General features: G+C 50.7%; 1 protein-coding gene and 1 long non-coding RNA gene across 11 annotated transcripts in view; both read left to right on the top strand.

Moving 5' to 3' along the window:
* The first annotated feature begins 30 nt into the window (after positions 1–30).
* FYB2 (FYN binding protein 2) overlaps positions 31–18,256 on the top strand; it is a 30,372-nt gene continuing 12,146 nt past the window's right edge. For 3 of the 10 annotated variants that reach the window (XM_040610650.1, XM_040610652.1, XM_040610648.1), the window contains exons 1-9: positions 32–702; positions 4,574–4,675; positions 6,111–6,350; positions 6,437–6,643; positions 10,889–11,669; positions 12,688–12,882; positions 13,955–13,988; positions 16,727–16,815; positions 17,611–17,639. In XM_040610650.1, the coding sequence (XP_040466584.1) occupies positions 4,589–4,675; positions 6,111–6,350; positions 6,437–6,643; positions 10,889–11,669; positions 12,688–12,882; positions 13,955–13,988; positions 16,727–16,815; positions 17,611–17,639 (1,662 nt within the window). In that variant the 5' untranslated portion in view covers positions 32–702; positions 4,574–4,588. Of the gene's footprint in view, positions 703–4,016; positions 4,308–4,573; positions 4,676–5,363; positions 5,443–5,798; positions 5,988–6,110; positions 6,351–6,436; positions 6,644–7,156; positions 7,647–10,888; positions 11,670–12,687; positions 12,883–13,954; positions 13,989–16,726; positions 16,816–17,610; positions 17,640–18,256 lie in introns of those variants that run through there. The other 7 variants (XM_040610649.1, XM_040610656.1, XM_040610653.1 and 4 more) reach the window with 7 other exon arrangements.
* Positions 7,729–10,851, top strand: LOC121095589. The gene is made up of 2 exons (XR_005830152.1): positions 7,729–9,401; positions 10,757–10,851. It is a non-coding gene; the product is annotated as an uncharacterized LOC121095589 (long non-coding RNA).

Genomic DNA, 18,256 nt, shown 5'->3' with positions numbered 1-18,256 from the left:
CAAATTCCCGGTTTTCTGGCAAGGGAATCTATTGAACTGTGCAACTGTTTCCACATTAAAGTCAATCAAGTCCAGTTGCAGCCAGTGTGTTTCTTGTCCAGCCTGCCACCCTCCTTTTAATTTGCAGGAGGAGGGAAATCATTTTAATTCCCACAGTGGCTTAACTGCAATTTCGGTGCATCTGGTTGCTGGCCAGGGAAGAGCTTCCCCACAGAGCAAATTGAAGTTTATCATAAAATTGTGTTACGAGGACCGTGTACCTTCCAGATACGTCAAGGTGTACTGGCTTTGAGCGGCAAGGCTGGGGGGTACGGGGGCGGCTGGGGGGGGCGGCTGCGGGGAGCTGCCCCCATGCCCGATGCAGCCGGTGCCGCCGGCTCCCAGCCGGACCCACCGCTGCCGGGGGGCCCCGAGCCGAGTCTGCTTTGGCCGTGACGGCACCTGCTGAGCCTCCCTCCCCCTCCTCATCGCCACCCACGAGCCTCTCCGTGTGCTTTCTCCCTGGCCCAGCTGAGGAGGGGGGTGACGGAGCGGCTTTGGCGGGCGCCTGGGCTCCAGCCAGGGTCAGCCCACCACGCAAAGAAACGTCAACTCAGCTTCTTCTCATTGCCGTCTCCGTAAGACAGTGTCCCATCTCCAGAGCTGCTGTAAGTTACCACCTGGCTTTTGGATGGCCCTGCGCAGTCGCTGCAACACAAGAAGGTAAATCTTTGTTTCCTAAAGTGGTTTGGGGAGAGGAGGATGCCCCCTCATCTGAATTTGTGTCTTACCCATATACTGTGCAAACCCATCTGTTAGTGGTGCCTCTGATGCTTCTAGCTGGGTGGGTTCTTAACACAGAAGTAGTGGATGTGCCCAAGTGTAAGAAAGCAATACCATAGAAAGCAAGAACACCATGGGTTATTTATTATTAAGATAACAGTGACAAGATGAGAATATTTAGTTTTATGCTGGAAGAAAGAAAAAAATGGCCATTGGAAAGACACTTGGACAGGCTATAAGCCCAAGTTGGCCCATAACTGTTCCCTCAGGCTTGCACTCAGCCTGCAAAATTCCCCCAAGGGCTCATGGGCAGGCACAAAAATACACAAGAAATCTATAACTTCATTAGATATTGGGTTTTAAAAAAAGAAAGGTAAAAGTTCTGTTGTGACTTTTGTGTTCCAACAAGGGTCTGTATCTCCCTGCTTTTTCTTCTGCATAAGTAGGCTGAGATGCTTCATGCAGAAATGAAGTGTTCCCAGCAGACAACTGGAGGCTTGAGCCTCAATAAATTCAAGAGAAAGTGTAATTACTGTAGGAAAATCTTGTTGTGGGCTATTACAGCTATTAAGTAGACAGTGAATTGTCCTCTGTCCACAAAAGACTGGGAAGTAAGTGTCACTTTGTGTATTTCCCAAATTAATTGCAAAGCTCATTTCAATAGGTGGTATTGTAAATTATCAAAATAAAAGGACCTCTTACTGTGTTATTTTAATGTAATTAAAGTTCAGAATGACCCTGGGGCTTATCTTTGCTAAACACAAAGAAATGTAGCACATGGGTAAACCCTGTAGCAAAATGAAATCTGCCTTTTTGTGACCTTCGAGAGTATGTTAATGTAATCCCTTACCTACTAATGCACTTCAGATGAATTCAGAAAGTCCTTCTCCTTTCTTCACCTACACAAGAAGAGCTCAAATGAGAGGTTTAATATTTTTTTATATATATACTGTTAAACCTAAATCGCTTTTGCCTGGGAAAAAAGCAGGGGATGTAAACTGGCCTAAGGCGATCCCCCCTGTTGGCTCCCTGTTACACGTTACAGCCTCTCCGCATACCGCTGTTAAGACAAGTACATACAAAGGCTTTAGCAATGCTTGTAGAGGTCTGGTGGGGGTGGACCCCACTGTCCCAATAGTGAGGACCTCCCTGGCCGCCTGCCAAGTCTGTCTTCGGTCCAGACTTGGGCCGTCCCGCAGTACAAATGGCTGCTTTGCACGGTCAAGTGCCTCCTCAGCATCTAAGCAAGGCTGTCGAAGCAGTATATCTTCTCTTTTCTGATAGCAGCATCAGAAACACACCGTATATATAATGAAAGTTATTTGTGGCACATCTGCCAGGTAAAAGGCTGGGCTGGTTTGTGCAATCAGGCACAACAACAATTTCGCACTGATAGGTGAGGTCGTCTGGGGGGGAGGCGTGCGGGAGAGATTTAAGCAGCCAGCAGGGCACACCACGTTAGAGGTGAAATTAAAGAACCTCTCTCAAAGGTGTTATGTTCCAAAAGTGATATATATAAAAGTTATGGTTCCATTTATAACGTTATGAATTGAACTTGTCTAGAATGTGTGTTGGAACCTTGCCTCTGAACCTGAATTAACTCTCTGAACCTCTGGCTTGCAACGCTAGCCGTGCTGTCGGTGGCAGCGCAGTCACCTTCAGGAGGATGAGCCATGGCCTGAAGCCCGGGGGCTCTTCAGGAGCAGGGAAATAGGGGCTGTGAGCGGGCTGGGCTGAGCAGCGAGCCTGCATCGGCACTTTGTGACTATTCCTGTTGCAAAGCTCTTTTCCCCGACACTGAAGAACTCTTCACTGCCAGCCTCTAATTAGGAGACACATAACTCCTCATTTACAACTCTTGTGTATCTAAAATCAGGGGCAGATTAACTCAGTGTAAACAAACTGGGGCACCCACATTTCCTCGCTGACAGCAATCCAGGATTCTGTTCCACTTCAAAAAGTCTCCACTTCAAATGGGTTTGGCCCAACAAGAGGAATTGATTTCTGCCTGCGGAATGCATTGAGCTTTGAAATAGCACCTGAGCGGCACGCTCGGTAATGTGGCTGTCTGCACCAGCCTAGCTCCAGGGGGACGTTACATTACAAGACCTAACATAATGTTGTTGTTGTTGTCCAGCAATTTGCATTTGTATTTTCTTTATATGTAGATTTTTATTTTTCATATATTCATACAGTTTTTGCTGCAGGGGATGCAGTAACTTAAAGGAATCATCCTTTTTTATGCCAATATTCTATTTATAATTTCTTTTGCAGTACATTATTCATGCAATACTGTAAATCTGAATTTTGTTCCTGGCTTGAAGACCGTGAACATCTAAAGGCAGAGTCCTGTTCTTTTTTATTCTGTTAGATACATCATACCCCCCCCAAAGTCATATCCGAGCCGCTTGCTGTTGTGCATCAAGCAATGTGACTGACACCTGCCATGTGCTGTTTGTTCTCTTGTGGTTCCCCAGGGAATAGTGCAGAGCAGGCAGCCTTTCATTCAGGGGTAGGGTGGTGGTTTTTAAAAAATACAGAGATTGTTGCAATGTACAGAGGTTATGGAGATGTTAGATGTGGCAAGATCAAGAAATTACGCCTAGCAATTGGAGCTCTGCCCTCGGAAAGTTTGCCATTTCACACGTGCTTTCGCAGCACACATGGGCTTTCTCAGCTCACCCTCTCTGCAAGCGCTGGAGAGCTTCTCTGCACAGTAGCTTGGTAAAACAACTTCTGTTTTGCCAAAGGAGCAAAGCTGGTTACCAAGGTCTCACCTCTGAACTTCAAAATTCAAAATCCCAGCAGAGATACCTTCAAGAGAAGGGTTTAGATTTGGAAGATGGCTTAATATTGTCTAGCAAACAGAAGAGACAAGTGGAAGTATTAAGAAGGATAAGAGAGATGTAATGCGTTTGCCACAGTTTATGGTGCTGAGCAGGCGTTCTGCATGAGGCGGTGTTTGTGCAGTCCTGAAGGCCTCTGTCCATGTGTGTGGCATCACCGCAGGGCAGGGAGAGGGTGCTGCAGGTGGTACCCAACCCTGGTCGCCATCCGCCATGTGAGCGGGGTGGTGGCAAACACTGCCTGCAGGTCCCGACAGGAGCGGTCACTGTCACCGTGGTGGTCCCACATCTCAGGTAGCAGCCGTGTCCTGGTGACAGGGATGACCAACCTGCACAACCACCAACATGCCGTTCCTCTGCACCGGTTGTGCATCTCAATTCTGGGGTTCACCTCTTTTTCATCCCCAGCTTCAGTTCTCCGGCTGCTGAGTGCTCACGGTGAGACAGTGCGTTGGAAGGACCCACAAAGCCATGGGTCATTTGTGTGCACCATCGGCCACGTGTCCCAGTTACTGAGCCGAGTGGCTGTGGAGAGGTGTGGAAAAGGTCCACCTAAGGACCAGAAGACGAGCAGAGGTCTAGTGCTGGACATGCCAGTCCTCATTTGGTGTCACAGGTGTCTGAGAACACCTTCTACCAGAGTAAACACATAGCCTTGAACACAGGAGCAATTGTACGGGCTATACTGCTAAAAAAGCGGTATGCACTTAAGTGTAGGATTGGGGCTGTACTGCAGAGACAACCTTGTAGCTCGGACAGATAAAACCCCTGAAACATTGCAAGGCTTTTAAATTAATTTTCTTGACTGCTACAGTGCTTCGCTGGGGCTGATCTTAAAACTTCTGAAGGAGCCACGCGGGTACCTACGTTGGCTCCTCCTAAACAGCATTTTGTCCTGGCCGTTCAGTGTTAGCTTTGTGAGCGCAGGGATCAATAATACTGCATTTTCTTAAATTTCTCGTTAGTGCCGGTAATGCAAGATGGAGCGAGCGGCTCGATGGTGGAACAAGCGATCCTATCTCCCCCTCTGCTGGAAAACCACGATATGGCCTCCTGGCAGAACACGGGTAGGATGCGCGGGGCTGGGTGGCTGCGCTGGCCCTGCGAGGACCAGAATAAAACAGAGCTGAAATCCCCCCTAGCACGAGGTTCTGCCCTGCTATCCACTTCTGCCCATTCTTCTGGGTTCTGAGGTGTTTTTCCAGACATACAGACCCTCCTGCACTGCAGTCAGGAGCTGCCGTTTCCCTCACTCTGTGCCCCATCTCTTTCCCTCGGTGCTGGCCCACATGTGGGGCCAGGAGCTGTGACAAGGAAAAATAACTTGCCAGACCATCCCCAATTTATAATATTGTGACACTGGGCTAACATCATCACCATTTATGTTGTGGGCAATACCTGAATCAAGTTGTCTACCAAGGAAGACTGGATTGTCCCAGAATTTCCCTGCTCTTCACCAGTCATGCTGCCCCACCTTTCCAAAACATTAGGAATAAATCATATTCCCGAGATCTGCTGTTGTTTCTGGCCTATAGTAAAATCTCTGTGAAATGCAAAAAAAAACCCCAAAATTCTGAATCTGTATCATACATGACAAATCCCAGCAGTCGCTAAGTAGCTGAAAAAAATAATGCAGGGAAAGCAAGTCTGCTGAATGCTGTGCTTGCAGCGCTTGGACTGATGTGTTTATAGAAGTTACTAATTGCATCACTGCAAAAAAAACCCATCTAAATCATAACATTTAAAATTTTTAAGCAGGATGAAATGGTTTGTTCTGGGGCGACTGTGCATGCTGAGGAGGTGTTCGGTGCTGTGAACCCTAGCATCATTCAGGGTGGGTTTATTCAAGTTGGGGCAACTCCCGTTCTGGGTCGGTGCCTCTGATACACAAGCCCAGACCAAACGCCAAGCTTCTGCTCCAAACTGCTGCCTGTTTAACGGTGGCGGTGGACAAGGTGGCCATTGTGTTTGGCTGGGACGTCACCATTCACGGCAATTTGCAGCTTGGTCAGGCCCTTCGGGAGGCACCAGCACTGGGAGGAGAGGTGGGGCAGGAGGGAAGGGCTGTCAGAGGGATTACCTGCATTCCCTCCGGCGTTCCAGGTGGGTATAAAATCTTGCTTTGACGTCTGCTGACATACCTGTCTAATTTCTCTAAGGAAATGGTGCCACGTGGCCCATTAAAAGGTGACTTACACAGAGCAGCGCCAGCCCTTTATCATCAGGCGTTCCCCAGAAAGGTCCGGAGTCGGAGAAAAAAGTCGGCTTCCCCTTCTGCTGTGTTTGATCTGCACAACACCAGGGCTGCCCCGTGCTCCCCGCGTGGTTATTATAGCCCGGTGCGATTTATGGCAGCCCTGGGGCTGCTGTCAAAGGGAGGTGAGGCAAGTGGGGTCCTCCCAGGGCTAGCACTCGCAAAATGCACGTTTTAAAGAAACTTTTGGCATTTGCTTCTTATTTTTAGAGCCCATATAGAGGAATCTGTCCTGTCCCTTTCTGCAGGTCCATGGCTCTGAAGTCACAACCTCCCGATTCTCCAACAGTGCTTTAATTCATGGCCTGTGTTCATACCACTGGGCGGGTCATAAATCCTGCCCAGCTACCTGCACACAAAGCTGGCATTCATTTTCATCATGCCGCGGCTCCAGCCCCAGCTTGGGGGGCTTCCCTGCCAACTCCTGGCTCGGCAGGACCCCGCTTTCTTCTCCGAGACCACCAGGCAGCAGCAGGGCTTTTCATGTGGTGAGGGACGAGACCCACACTTCGAGTCATGTCTCTGAAAAATTAATACATTTTTTTTCCCGAATTTCTTTTCCTTTCTTTTTCAGCGCTCCTTAACCTTGGCTCTGGAAAGTACGGTCAGGTTAGGCTGTGAGAGCATCGGTCCCACTCCAAGGCCGTTAAGGATGGTTGGGGCAAGGCTTTCCTCAGTGTCCACGTGCAGGGGGGGGAACGTCCAGCCAGAAGTCACGTGTCACACCCACCATCACCTTCACATCAGTGAGGAGCAATACGGGAGGACCCTTCAGACAATGGTACGCACGCAGGTTGCTCTCGCATCCTACAACCCCCAGACATGCTTTCCCAGTCCCTTTTCCCCTAACCTCAAGGCCCGCTATTGCTGCAGCATTTGTTTTCCAGGCAGCTCTTTGGTATATAGGTATATATTTGGTATATATATATATTTGGTATATAGGAGGGGTGCCACGATTCAGCTGGTGATGGGTGAGTATAGCTGAGGGTGCTGGTGGTTCCCAGCTCCACAGACAGCATCCCCTGGATCCCACCCTGCTCCATGCAGCAGCCAGCCCTGCTCAAAGGGAAGCATCAAGCGCTCCCGCAGAGAAAGATGAAATATTTGATCAATTACAGAGGGAAAAAGTCCTGGGGCTCTCAGTTCTCTTCTTGCCAAGCTAACCAGCCTGGCTTTTCCGGGGAGATGTGCTCTGTGAAAACACGGGCTCGGCGTCTGAACAGACCTTTCAGGCCGTCCTCTTGGGCAGAAATAGCCAGTGATGGGAAAAGCCTCGTTTGTCCTGATTCAAGTGGTTTGTCCTCAGGACTCAGAAACAGCTCGCCACGAAAGGGGGCTGCTCCGCCAGGGAACACGCGTGGGTTGCCGCGGGAGGAGGGGCGTGGGGCTGTGTCTGCTGGGCGCTGCTGGCCAGAGTGGAGGAAAACGTGTGGTTCCTCCGGGAAACCGCCCGTGTTGGTCGCCCCGAGGTCTGCGTACGGACCCCCGGGGGGCACCCGTGCCGGGCCAGCCCCGCTCTTTCTCCCCAGCAGCGAACCGAGCGCGGCCCCCCGCGCCCGCCCCCCCCACCCCGAGCCGAGCGCTGCCGCCTGCGGGCGGGGACGCGGGGGCAGCCGCGGGCCGGGCCGAGCCGAGCCGTGCCCGGGCCAGGCTCTCCCCGCCCCGGGGCAGCCCCACGCCCCGGCCCAGGTGTGTGTCGGGCTCGCCCCGCCTCGGCCGGGACGGCGGCAGGGAGCCGGGCTGCACCGCCGGAGCCGGCGCGGAGCGGCGAAGGGATGGCTGCGGTAACTGCCGGGGGTCCCGCCGCCCCCACCGCGGGGGGCACTGCCCACGCCCCGCCCCGCCCGGGGGGGTCTCGCCGCGGGGGGCTGTTGGGCGCCGGGGGCAGCGCAGCCGCGGGGTGGGCGCTGTTCCCCCCCGAAGCGGGGCTGGGGGGGGGGGGCTGCCGGCGCCGGGGTCCTGGCCCCCCGCTCTGCCGTGAGCTGCCCCTTGATTTAACGGAGAGCAGAGGTGGATTTATCTCTGCCCCCCCGCCCCCCCGGGAGGAGCCGGTGGGTTCTGAGCGGGGGGGGGGCGCGGGGCCGCCCCGGCCGGGCACGGCTCCAGCCCGGCGCAGAGGGCAGCGCGGGTTAAGCATTAACCCACCCCGAGCTCCCCTGGAGACCGGCTAAAGGACCGATTAAACCAGGAAAACGTGAGGAGGGGGACGCGCAGGGCTCGCTCTGGGCTGGGCTGCGTGTCACGCCTCCTGTGGGGCTGCAGAGCGGGGGGCAGCCGGGCTCCTGCTGCCCCCCTTGGTGTGGGCGCAGCCCCCCGCTGCTGGGCCTTCTCAAAGGCTCCTTATCGCGGGCTTGAGCCGCGCTTTGTTCTGCCTCCTGGAGCGATGTTCACGTTAAAAGAGCGTTTTATTTATAGGGGGAAAATATGGAAAGTTTAGCTGTCCCCTGACTCCGTAACGCTCACAGCTTTCCGGCCGGTGGAAGTTTTGTTTCCTTTTTATTCTCTCCCTCTCTCATCTTGCGTGGGCTTTTGCCAAATGTTTTATTATTCACAGTGAATTATTTGGCCAGATGTAGCTGTAATACGTATTGTGAGCTTTTGGCAGCCCTTTTAAATTTATGAGTGCATTCTCCCTACTTGTCAACTGGTCAGATTTTCAGGGAAGTTCCTCTCCCCACTATGCCGAGCCCTCCCTGGGCTGGTGGGGCACTGGGACAGGGGCTTCACTCCTGTCTGACCCCCCTGGCGCCATGCTCAGGCTGAGCATCTCCCCCAGCCCACTGCAGGTGCGTGGGTCGAGCCGGAGAGTTGCTTGGATGTGCTTTGAAACATCCCTGCGCGATGGAAGGCCATCCCTGCGGAGACCAGGAGAACTCGCTGCACCTCGGAGGGTCGTGCTAAGCTCAGCCCTGTGCAGGGATGCAAGACCTCCCGGCCTGTGGGGATGGAGGGGGTGTCCAGGTGTGGGTGTGCAGGAGGTGGCCATGGGGTGCAGTTGAACCCCGTTCGTGTTCCTGCCGCACCGGGGCTGTTCGTGGCACTGGTGTGAGTGTCCCAGCGGGCTGCAAACTGGGGGAAACCATATTCTAGTGAAGGGCGCCAAGCACACATTAAGCACAGATAATCTTCCAGTTAATTAAGCAAATCATTTGAAGCTGCCATTTCAAGGCAAGAGGAATAACAACTTAAGGGGGGGCATGGGAGGCTTGTATCCATCCCTCTTTAATTAAAGGAGCTAGCGACTGTCACAGCCATTTCTGTCACAGCCAGTGCCAGGGAGAGGCCTGACTGAACCCTGTTTCGCATGATTCCGCCTCGCCTGTGGCATATTGAGACACGCAGGTACTTTTTCTTTTCTATTTTCTTTGTCTCTGAGGGCACTGATGAGGAACTATGCGCTGCAGTACAGAAAATCAGTAAGGAGAGGTAAACAGCGTTGAACTCTTCAACTGTTGCTGCAGCACGTGTGAAAGCTCGGTGCAATTGCATTAGGGCACCTCGCTGCTTGATTTCCTGTCTGGCATCGCTGGAGGGATCGGGTACATGTGGGATTTTTTTTTTTTTTTTCCCCGAAATCTGATTCATCCTCCGTATGCTTCTGAAAACTCTCATTCCCATCGGCTCGCCGCTAGATTAGGCTGTCTGGGCAGCTTACACGGCATCATGCTGCTGACCACTAATATGAAATATAATTGGAGCAATTCAAACCTCTCCCCCAAGGGTTGGTTCTTTACATCATGCACTACCCTGTGAAAGTAATAAAGTCAGTGAAAGGGGTTATTCAAGAGAAATTGTCAGTGTTTAATAAATCGTGCAATTAAATGCAATAAAACCTCAGTATGCTATTCATCTGTTCTGCCTTAACACTTAAGGCTGGGGCTTTTTTCAGAATAACGAAGTTCTGTCCTAGATAATTTTTTCCAATTTCCTCATTAGACAGGTTCTCGTGAAGCCTTACAGTTCTCCTCACTGAACTAAGCTGCCAGAGTAGTGCACCTAATGTAATCGTGGCATATAAAAAGTTATAGAGCAGTTCAAGGACTTAAGTAGCTCATAAATTTTTCTTCATATTTTCTCTCTAGTTCAGTTCAGGGCTGAGTTTAAGCCACGACATTGCAGGCAGAAATTGCGGTCCCCTTTCTACAGCACAGGACAGTGAGATGCCTGGGGATGAAGGCCTGAAACAAAATGTTCTTCAAGTGCCCTGTTAAACAGTGCTATCACTGATTAGCAATCTTTGTTCAGAATCATAAAACCTGTTGTCTGGTAGCTGTATGGGAGAGGAATTGTCTTCACCTTATTCATTACCTGGACTGGGAGATGCTCATGCTGTCTTTGTGTGCCACGTGCTTGGGTTGTATGTCCTCTGCTTCCCAGGGTGGGAGTGACAGCAAGGGGAGAAGCATCCAAAGAGCTGTGGGGACCTTGAGCTGAACCAACACAGTGGAGGGAAATGTTGTCCCAGGGGTCATGTGGAGCCTGCCAAGGAGGATGCTCAGTGCTTCTCTTCCCATGGTGGAGTTTTCTAAAGGGGGCAGGGGATGGACTGGGGGTCTCCAGAGCAGCACCAGCCTCTCCCCTGGCTGGTGCTTTTGTATACTGAAAAAAAAGTGCAGCTCTCACACTCAGCAGGTGCATAAGCGGTATCGCAGCACCTCTGCTGGGAGGCTGTGAAGTTTGTTTTAGTGCTTGCTGGGTCCTCCTGAGGGAGATTCTCCAACACTGGGGAGCAGGAACCCATCTCTGCTGGTCCTGCTTGGTTGTGTTTCCATGCTCTGCTCCTGTGTTTCCCCCCCGTCTCAGCTCTGTTGCCTTTATTAGAAGGGATTTGTGAGCCTTTGGAGGATCCTTTGAATGAGCTAATTCTCCTCTCGTGCTTTTAAATTTTCACCAGGCTCAGAATATCCTTGGTGACCAGGGCGGAGTCCGCAGCCTCTTTCTCTCTGAAATGATCATGATCAAATAAATTGCCTGTTGCCACCTGTGAAAGCAGATGTTTTGTGCTCTCCTTTCTTCCCCCACCCAGGAAGGTGTGACTGATTTCCGAGCTCTCCGAGCAAAATTTCAAAATGACTCCAACTTGGCCAGCAAGCTGGTGCAGCCACACAAGAAGCCTCCCACCGAGATCGTGCCCAAGCTGGGCTCTGGAGGGAACGCTGTGTCCAGCCCTCTGCCCCTGAGTAAGAGAGAAGGGATAATACTGAAACCCAAGGGTGAACCTGCCCATCCTGCCCGTCCGCACCCTGCGCTCACCCAGTGCAACCCCTTGGCACATCCTCCAGCCAAGCTGGGATACGTGGAGCCGACGGGGCACAACAGAGAGCACAAAGGCAACATCTTGGAGAAAGGGCCGAGTTCTCCCAAGAACAGTCCACAGAAACCTCTGCCATCCCATTGCACTGACCGGCAAGGATCAGCCCAAAGAGCCTCAGAGGGCCCTGCACTCCCAAGTTCTTTCCACCATGCCCTACAGATGTGGGAAAACACTTTATCCTGCAGCGAGAAAGCAAGTGCGACACTCCCAGCCCAGCGGGCAGCAAACTTATACGTGCACCCTTCCCTGGAGCAGAGGGCAGCGCGTGCTCCGGCTGTGCTGAGCAGCAGCAGGATGCGACCAGCTGGCAGTGAGCCTGCGCTGGCCTTGCCTGCCCAGAAGAAGGATGCTCTGCGCGGCCGTGGGCCGGCTCTTCCCCACGCTCCCACAGGACACAGGAGCTCTGACAAAGCAGGTGCTGAGGGCGCAGTGGCAACCAAATCCTGCCAGCTGGGTTATCGTGCACCAAGAGAGCAACCTCAGCACCAAAAAGGTATAGTAAGCTGTACTCTTACAGTGAGCTCTGACGCATATGAACGTATAGGTACATAGGTGCTCTGAAAGTGCAGCATAGAGCAGCTGGAGAGAAAAGCTGTTACCAGTTGGGACCCCCAAAGAAGAGGCCAAACTGGCCCGAGTGGTCTCTTCTTTCTGTGGAGGTCCTGGAGATAAGAAATGGGCCCCAAACTGCTGCTGAGCTTGGGTAAGGGGAGTGTTCCTCAGCTGCACCAAATTTTTTAAAGCTCACTTGAAGCAATTGTCCATGTTTTGGGAGTCAAATGAAGGGTGAAGACAGGGGAGTGTCTTCAGGTTTGGTCTGCTCTGGCCTTCTGCAATTGCAAGGTAAATGTGACTACGCCCTGCCACTTGGTTTTCACACAGACCCTAAAGGCTTGGCTTTTCTGCCAAGACAGTTTGGTTCGAATTAAAATTCAAACTACTTGAAAATTGAAATTAAAAGTTCAGGCTTAAACCTGAACTCCTGCCTCTTCACCCTCCTGGCTTTGCAAAAGGTCACGTATGAGCTCAGAAAGCGTATTCTCCTTGCAGTATTTTTTACAGAAACTGGTGTTAGGAAATTCAAATGCTGTGAAGTTCTTCTTGCTAACGTCACACGGAGTGGCGGGGCACTGAAAAGATTAAGCCTTTGTTTACCCTGGAAAGCTACCTCGCTCGGGCTGTGTGTTGAAAACAGCTATGCCACTAAATCCTGGCAGATTAAACTGTTATCGGCACAGATAATTAAGCTAGTATTTTATAAACCAGAGGAAGGGAGCTGTCAGGAGTTGAGGCCCCAACATGGTTAACTTTGTAAAGATCTGTAAAAATGGACGTTTCCATTTATTTTTCCATTCTGGTGACATGGTGGGAGCCCCGCTGTGTAACAGGGATGCTGAGATTGGGAGGAAGCAGAGCTGGTAGAAATGTCTGCATAACAACTAACGATGCTACAGGAATTTTTGCTTAAATGAGGGCTAATTGCTGCCTGTATTTGTGTTTCTCTGGAGCAGGATCAGAGCCTCCCTTCTGCCAGCCCAGAGCAGGAAAATGGTCTCCGTGCCCCAGGAGCAAGTGGCCAAGGATTAAACCTCTCCCTTCAGCTGAATCCCTGGGTCCTGCCCCTGGGAAGCCTGCAAGACCCCCAAAGTTTGATCTCAGTGCTTTCCGAAGCGCCATACTTTCAGTCCACAGGGGGAATGAAACAAGTAAGAGATTTCTAGTCTTTCTCCCCAAACCTGTTTTGCAGAAAATGCATAATAATTTGCAGTTTACTGTCATTTATAAGGCCATGGTTCCAAGCACACATAAATAAGATGTTGCTACTTGTTTCTAACATCTTCCTTAAACAGTAAAAATTGCTCAACAGTTTCAGACTGATTTTTTTCCTCTTAATCTGGAAAAGGGATCTGGTTTTCCAGGTCGGATGTCACCCCCATGCAGCAACCCGCTTTCCTCCCAAGCGCAGCGTGTTGTGAGCGGGTTACAGCTGGCTGTAACGCAGCAGCTGTGTTCGGAGAGCTGATCTTTATCACTCCTCTTCAATGGGAAATGCCTTCACTCTGCAGCACACAACTGTGGGAAGGCAGGATAAAATGGGTGGAAACCGGTCTGCTAATCCCCTCTTCTGTTTTAAATACAACAGAGGGCAACGTTGTTAAATGTTCCGACATCAAGAAATGCAAAAGTTCAGTTTCCTGTAATAAAACCCTATCGATGTTGCATAATAGAATATTCTGGACCGCTTAATAAGCTGCTAAATGGTGTTTCTTTATAAATACAGCCTTAATTATAGCCAGATCTTTAGGCACAACTTTTACGAATCCAAAGGGAGCTGCTTTTCTAGGAAGGGCTCTGCTAAACTCTCTTTGGCTGGACTGTGCCAGTGCTTATTGGTCTGCCCTGGCCTTGATACAAACAGAAGGGGAAGAGAGAGGTTTTCACTGCAACTCTTTTCCAATCTACTTGCCTTTTCTAAATATATTTAATGGAGGAAACTAGTTACAGTTCTACGTCATCATCCCCATGCCCTCTCAGTATCACTCAGTTATTGATCTCTAGAAAGCCGGAGGTTGTTGCCTGGAAACATGAAATAATGACATATTAACATAGCCACAGCCCCAGTCTCCGCTGTCAATCTTATCTCACGCCTGCCTTTGTGTGCAGCGTGCTGCCTCGAGGAAAGGCCGTCCCCGTCACACCTCCCCGTCGCGGCAGCCGGTGTTCTGTAAGAGAACGGTCTTGCCTTCAAACACTAATCCTCTGTGTGTTTGTCTGCAGCTGCTGAAGAAGAGGATTACTTGACCCCCGAAAGGTGAGCGTGCGGCAAGGCAAACATGCAGCTCGCCAGCAATGGGAGCATCCCCCTCCCGCGATGCTGAAGCATCCTTGTGCAGTCTGGAGCGAACATCCTGCTCCCAGAGGCAGCAACTTACTCCAGGGATTGTGCAAAGCCACGTGGGAAGCTCGAAGCTGGCTGGGATGGCCTTCTGAAGTAGAAAGCTTCATCCCTGTTTTCTCCTCTGGGTTCTTTGAGCAGCATGGGGAACCCTGCCCAGGTGTCCTTAGGTCTGGTTTAGCGGGTTGGGGGGGAACGCTGCCAGTGCTTTGGCTGCAAAGGTGACTCAGTACCCATGTGGCATTTGCTTCCTGTTTTCTATATACTCAGGCTCGGTGTTTTTAGAAAAGAGATGCTTTTTAACAACTGTTGCTGAAACAAAGCCCTGATGTAACCAGCAGGTGTTGGCTTTTTGCCAGCAGCGGGGGAGCTTGCCCTCCCTCATGTTTGTGCAGCCAGCACAGCCGGGGTACAGGAGCCACAGCCCAGCCTCCCCCTCCCCAGGACTTCAGCTGTCTCCAGAGGCTGAAGTGAGATTTTTGTTGAGTGGTGGTCCAAATTCACTGTTCATCTTCATCGTCAAATTCCAAGTTCATCTTCTGCTACCGCAAATGTCTGAAATGGCTCAGAAATCTTACAGGCACAGATGGTTTTGTATACAAGGGGATCCTGACTTTTTCTAATATGTCTTTAACTTGTTATGAGTGGTTACGTAGTGGTCCTTGTTCTGTGCCACCAGAACGGCAAAAATGGAGAAAAATATTCATATACATGTTGTCTTAGCTGCATGAATATACAGCTGTGAAAATGGGAAACAGTGGATGAACCAAAAGCAAGAGAGAAATTTTTAAAATGCTTTCTGTGCCCAAACCATGAACCCTTGCAGCTATCGCCACAGCAAGCCGTGCTTTTCACATCATGAGGTGCTCCTGCCAGCGTTGGCTGGTGTTTTGTTTAACTTTTAACCTGTACTTGTCAGAAGAGGACTGGTCAAAAAATAACCAGCTCCAAAGCTGTCATGCACCACAGGGAAACTGTCCTAGTAATATATTGCCACAAGATTAGCTGCCTTGCTCTAATCCTTGTGATACGGTCTGTACAAAGGTCAATTGTTAACTATTAACCATGTGATAACTGGGGAAATGAATGACATCAACTCCAGCACGGAAGCAAAATCGTGGGGTTTTGGGAGCAGAAATTCCCCTCCTTGAAGCCTCGCCTTGACTGAAGTCTGGTCTCTTAGACGTAGTCACTTGGGCTGATTAATCCTGAGCTCCAATTCCTTGTTTGGGAATAAACAGCCTGCCTTCACTACTGCTGGTCAGGGACCCAGCAGCCCAGCTCTGTCGCAGGTCCGGTGTAGCGCTGTGGTATATGTGAAGGGCTGGCTGGCGTCTGGCACAGCTCCCAGGGTGCGATTTTATCCAGGGGTTGGGCTGGAGAAGTGAAAAATCGGGGTTTCCCGGCCTCCTCTTTCTCAAGCAGTGGCGCCAGGGACAAAATACCTGCTTGCAGTATTTTTGCAATTGTGTATGCGTGTCCCCTTCAGGGGGACCTACGTGTCCAAAACACGCTGTGGGACCAGTAAGGCGGCAGGCGCTGCCCCCAGTGCTGGGGGCTGCAGGGGACAGCAGGAGGCTAGGGCAGCCTTTGGGAGCATCACAAGCTTCTGCTCTACTTTAGGTGCTGTTTCTTATCTGATTTCACTACTGGTAAAATGCACCTTGAGTTTCTTGTTCCTCTTGTTCTGGTTTGCAACAACTACTTAGTGTTTACTCTGTTGAAGCTGAGTTGTGGCAGTAGGATGATTCAAGGAAAACCAAGCCCTTCCTCGGGTTTGTTATAGACTTAGTGTTAAAAGGGGTGGCAGTTCTCACTATAACTCTCCCTGCCATGACCCCAGTATGTGTTATAAGCTGCGTCTTGTGCAGTTGCCGCTTCCCGGTGCTCCTGAGCTGCTGACACCTCTGCTGCCGTGGATGGAGGGGATGCCTAAGGGGCTTTGCCTGGGTGATCTGGGAAGGCTTGGATTTCTCTCTGCACCTATTCCCAAATGATGCTAATTGGAATTTCCAGAGGAGGAAAGGAAAAAGGAGGATGAGCAGATGGGGACCGGGCTGGGAAGCCCAGTACCTGCGGCTGAGCGGTGCTGGGGCTGCGGCACGTCGCCTCCTCCCACAACTGGCACGTGCCGCTCGCCCCATCGACGCGGAGCATGTGTCTCACTAAGCTCAGGAGCAGGACCTTTAACCGTACCCTCTGATAGCTCTGCTTTCCCTGCCTGTTTCCTTAAGTAAGAAACAGCATGCCAAACTGCAACTGGGTTGTTACTCGTTTTAAAGTAGCTGTTGTGGGTTTGAAAAATGCTGCGCTCTGATTTCCTTGGATTTTTTTGTTCTGTTTCTACTTAAGGGATCGCTGTAGGCAGAAGACCGTAATCCCAGTATGAAGTCCCCTGATGTGCTTTGAGCCCTTTAAACGCAACCTGTCCTACCAAAGGAAAAGCAGTGGGAGTGGGGAGTCGGGGGGAAGGCTCAGCTGAGCCCTGGCACAGGTCGCCTCTCCCTCCGAGGAATTCCTGATTTCACTTTGCTTTTTTGTAGGCACAGTATCAAAGCGCTTGAATTCCTTGTCCTTAAGATGAATATTTTTTTCCAGACTTCTAAAAGGGCCAGAAAACAAAATCTTTTCTCTCTTTTCTTTCATCTTCTCAGTGCCCAACTTGAAGAGCATCATAATTATGAAGAGACCCTGACGTACCTGAATCAGTCTGGGGACACCACAACCTTGTGTGTCATTGAAGGTACTTTGCCAGGCAAGACTGCTAGGTGAATTACATGCTATGTGGGATAGAGCCTTTAGAAAATGAAATAATATAGTTTCTTCAAGATGAGAAAAGCAGCTGCACCTTGGTCCTGGTGAGCGAAGATAACTGTCTGTACTGTCCCTCTGTGCTCTGACAGTGTATGAGGACTTTGGGGCACAGGCAAAATAGAAGTGAGCACTTTAGTGGTGAAATGGTGCTTACAGTAAGGCTGAGGTGGGGAAAAGTCATGAGACATCACCCATGTAGAAGAGAAAGAAAAGAAGATAGTGATGCAAACCTCAGCATCTGCTTAGGAGCAGAAGGGTACTGGGCACAGAGATTTTCCATCTCCATCACTACTTCTTCCCAGTATAATTTTCTCAATCAGAGTTGCCACTGCTCTGCTTTTACATTTTTCAAAGTTGCCTCTTTTGAGGGAGGTTGGTTTTTTGCCTTGTGCATTGGTTTTCTCACCCCTTGGAACAGAAGCCGAGCCAGGCTGTCTTGGAGGGGAGTCAGGAAGTCTTGAGGAACCTGCCACAGCCCTTTTGTGTTAGCCCCTAGGGCTATGAAAACTGTGGCCAGTTAAGCTCGATGCTGCGGCCCTCTGAATGTAAGCCAGGGCTAAATGGCAAATGGAAAGACCCTGGCCAGTGTGACATGGTGCATGTACCATGGTGGAAGTGTGCCTGGATGCTGAGCGTGTGGGCTGAAGTTGGGGTTTGCAACATAAAGTGCAGTGACTTTAACATGGACTAAAAAGTAATATGTATTCACAAATATCTTTTCTAGTACCCAAGGCAGAGCCTGAAGAACACAAGGTAAGTCTCATCACCACCAGTTTTGATCTTTTGGGCTTGACCATACCATACATGACATGCTTTCCTGTCTTAGAAACCTTTAATATCTGTATTTCTTATCTGCTGAGTGTTTCTTTATGTGTGTTGTCGGTGAAGACTCTCAAAAAATAAGAAATTGCAGAGGGGACATGAAGGCTAATGAAGTTTCCAATCACACTAGGGAAGCGAGTCAGTTCCCTTGACTTCCACTGCAAACATGTAAGGAAGGGGTAGCACCACCTGGACGTTGGTGGCAGACCAAGTAAGTGTCAAGCACTGATATCTAGACCGTGAATTCTTGGAGGGAAAATCCACTGAATTGTTCTGCAAGTCCCTGCCAGAGGCACGCTGTGCTGGTGGTGCCTCTGTGAAGGCATAAAAGCCAAACTGAGCCAGGTTCCTTGTCATGGCAGCACGCTTCGGGTTTTGGCTCGTAAGCGGGGCAGCCGTGGGGTGCATGGCTGCACGGGTCCTCCTCCCCTGCTGTGGGGGTGTCCCTGCTGCAAACTGCAGCTTGACTCTCTTCGTTTTACCCTGGCGGCGAAGGGGGTGGCAGTTCACCCTGGCAGCGGAGGTGCCCTGCAGTGAAGGCAGGAGAG

Source organism: Falco naumanni, chromosome 11, assembly GCF_017639655.2.
Source record: "Falco naumanni isolate bFalNau1 chromosome 11, bFalNau1.pat, whole genome shotgun sequence".
Taxonomy (NCBI): domain Eukaryota; kingdom Metazoa; phylum Chordata; class Aves; order Falconiformes; family Falconidae; genus Falco; species Falco naumanni.
The sequence above is the reverse complement of the archived record's forward strand: the minus strand, read 5'-3'. Positions and strand labels throughout refer to the sequence as shown.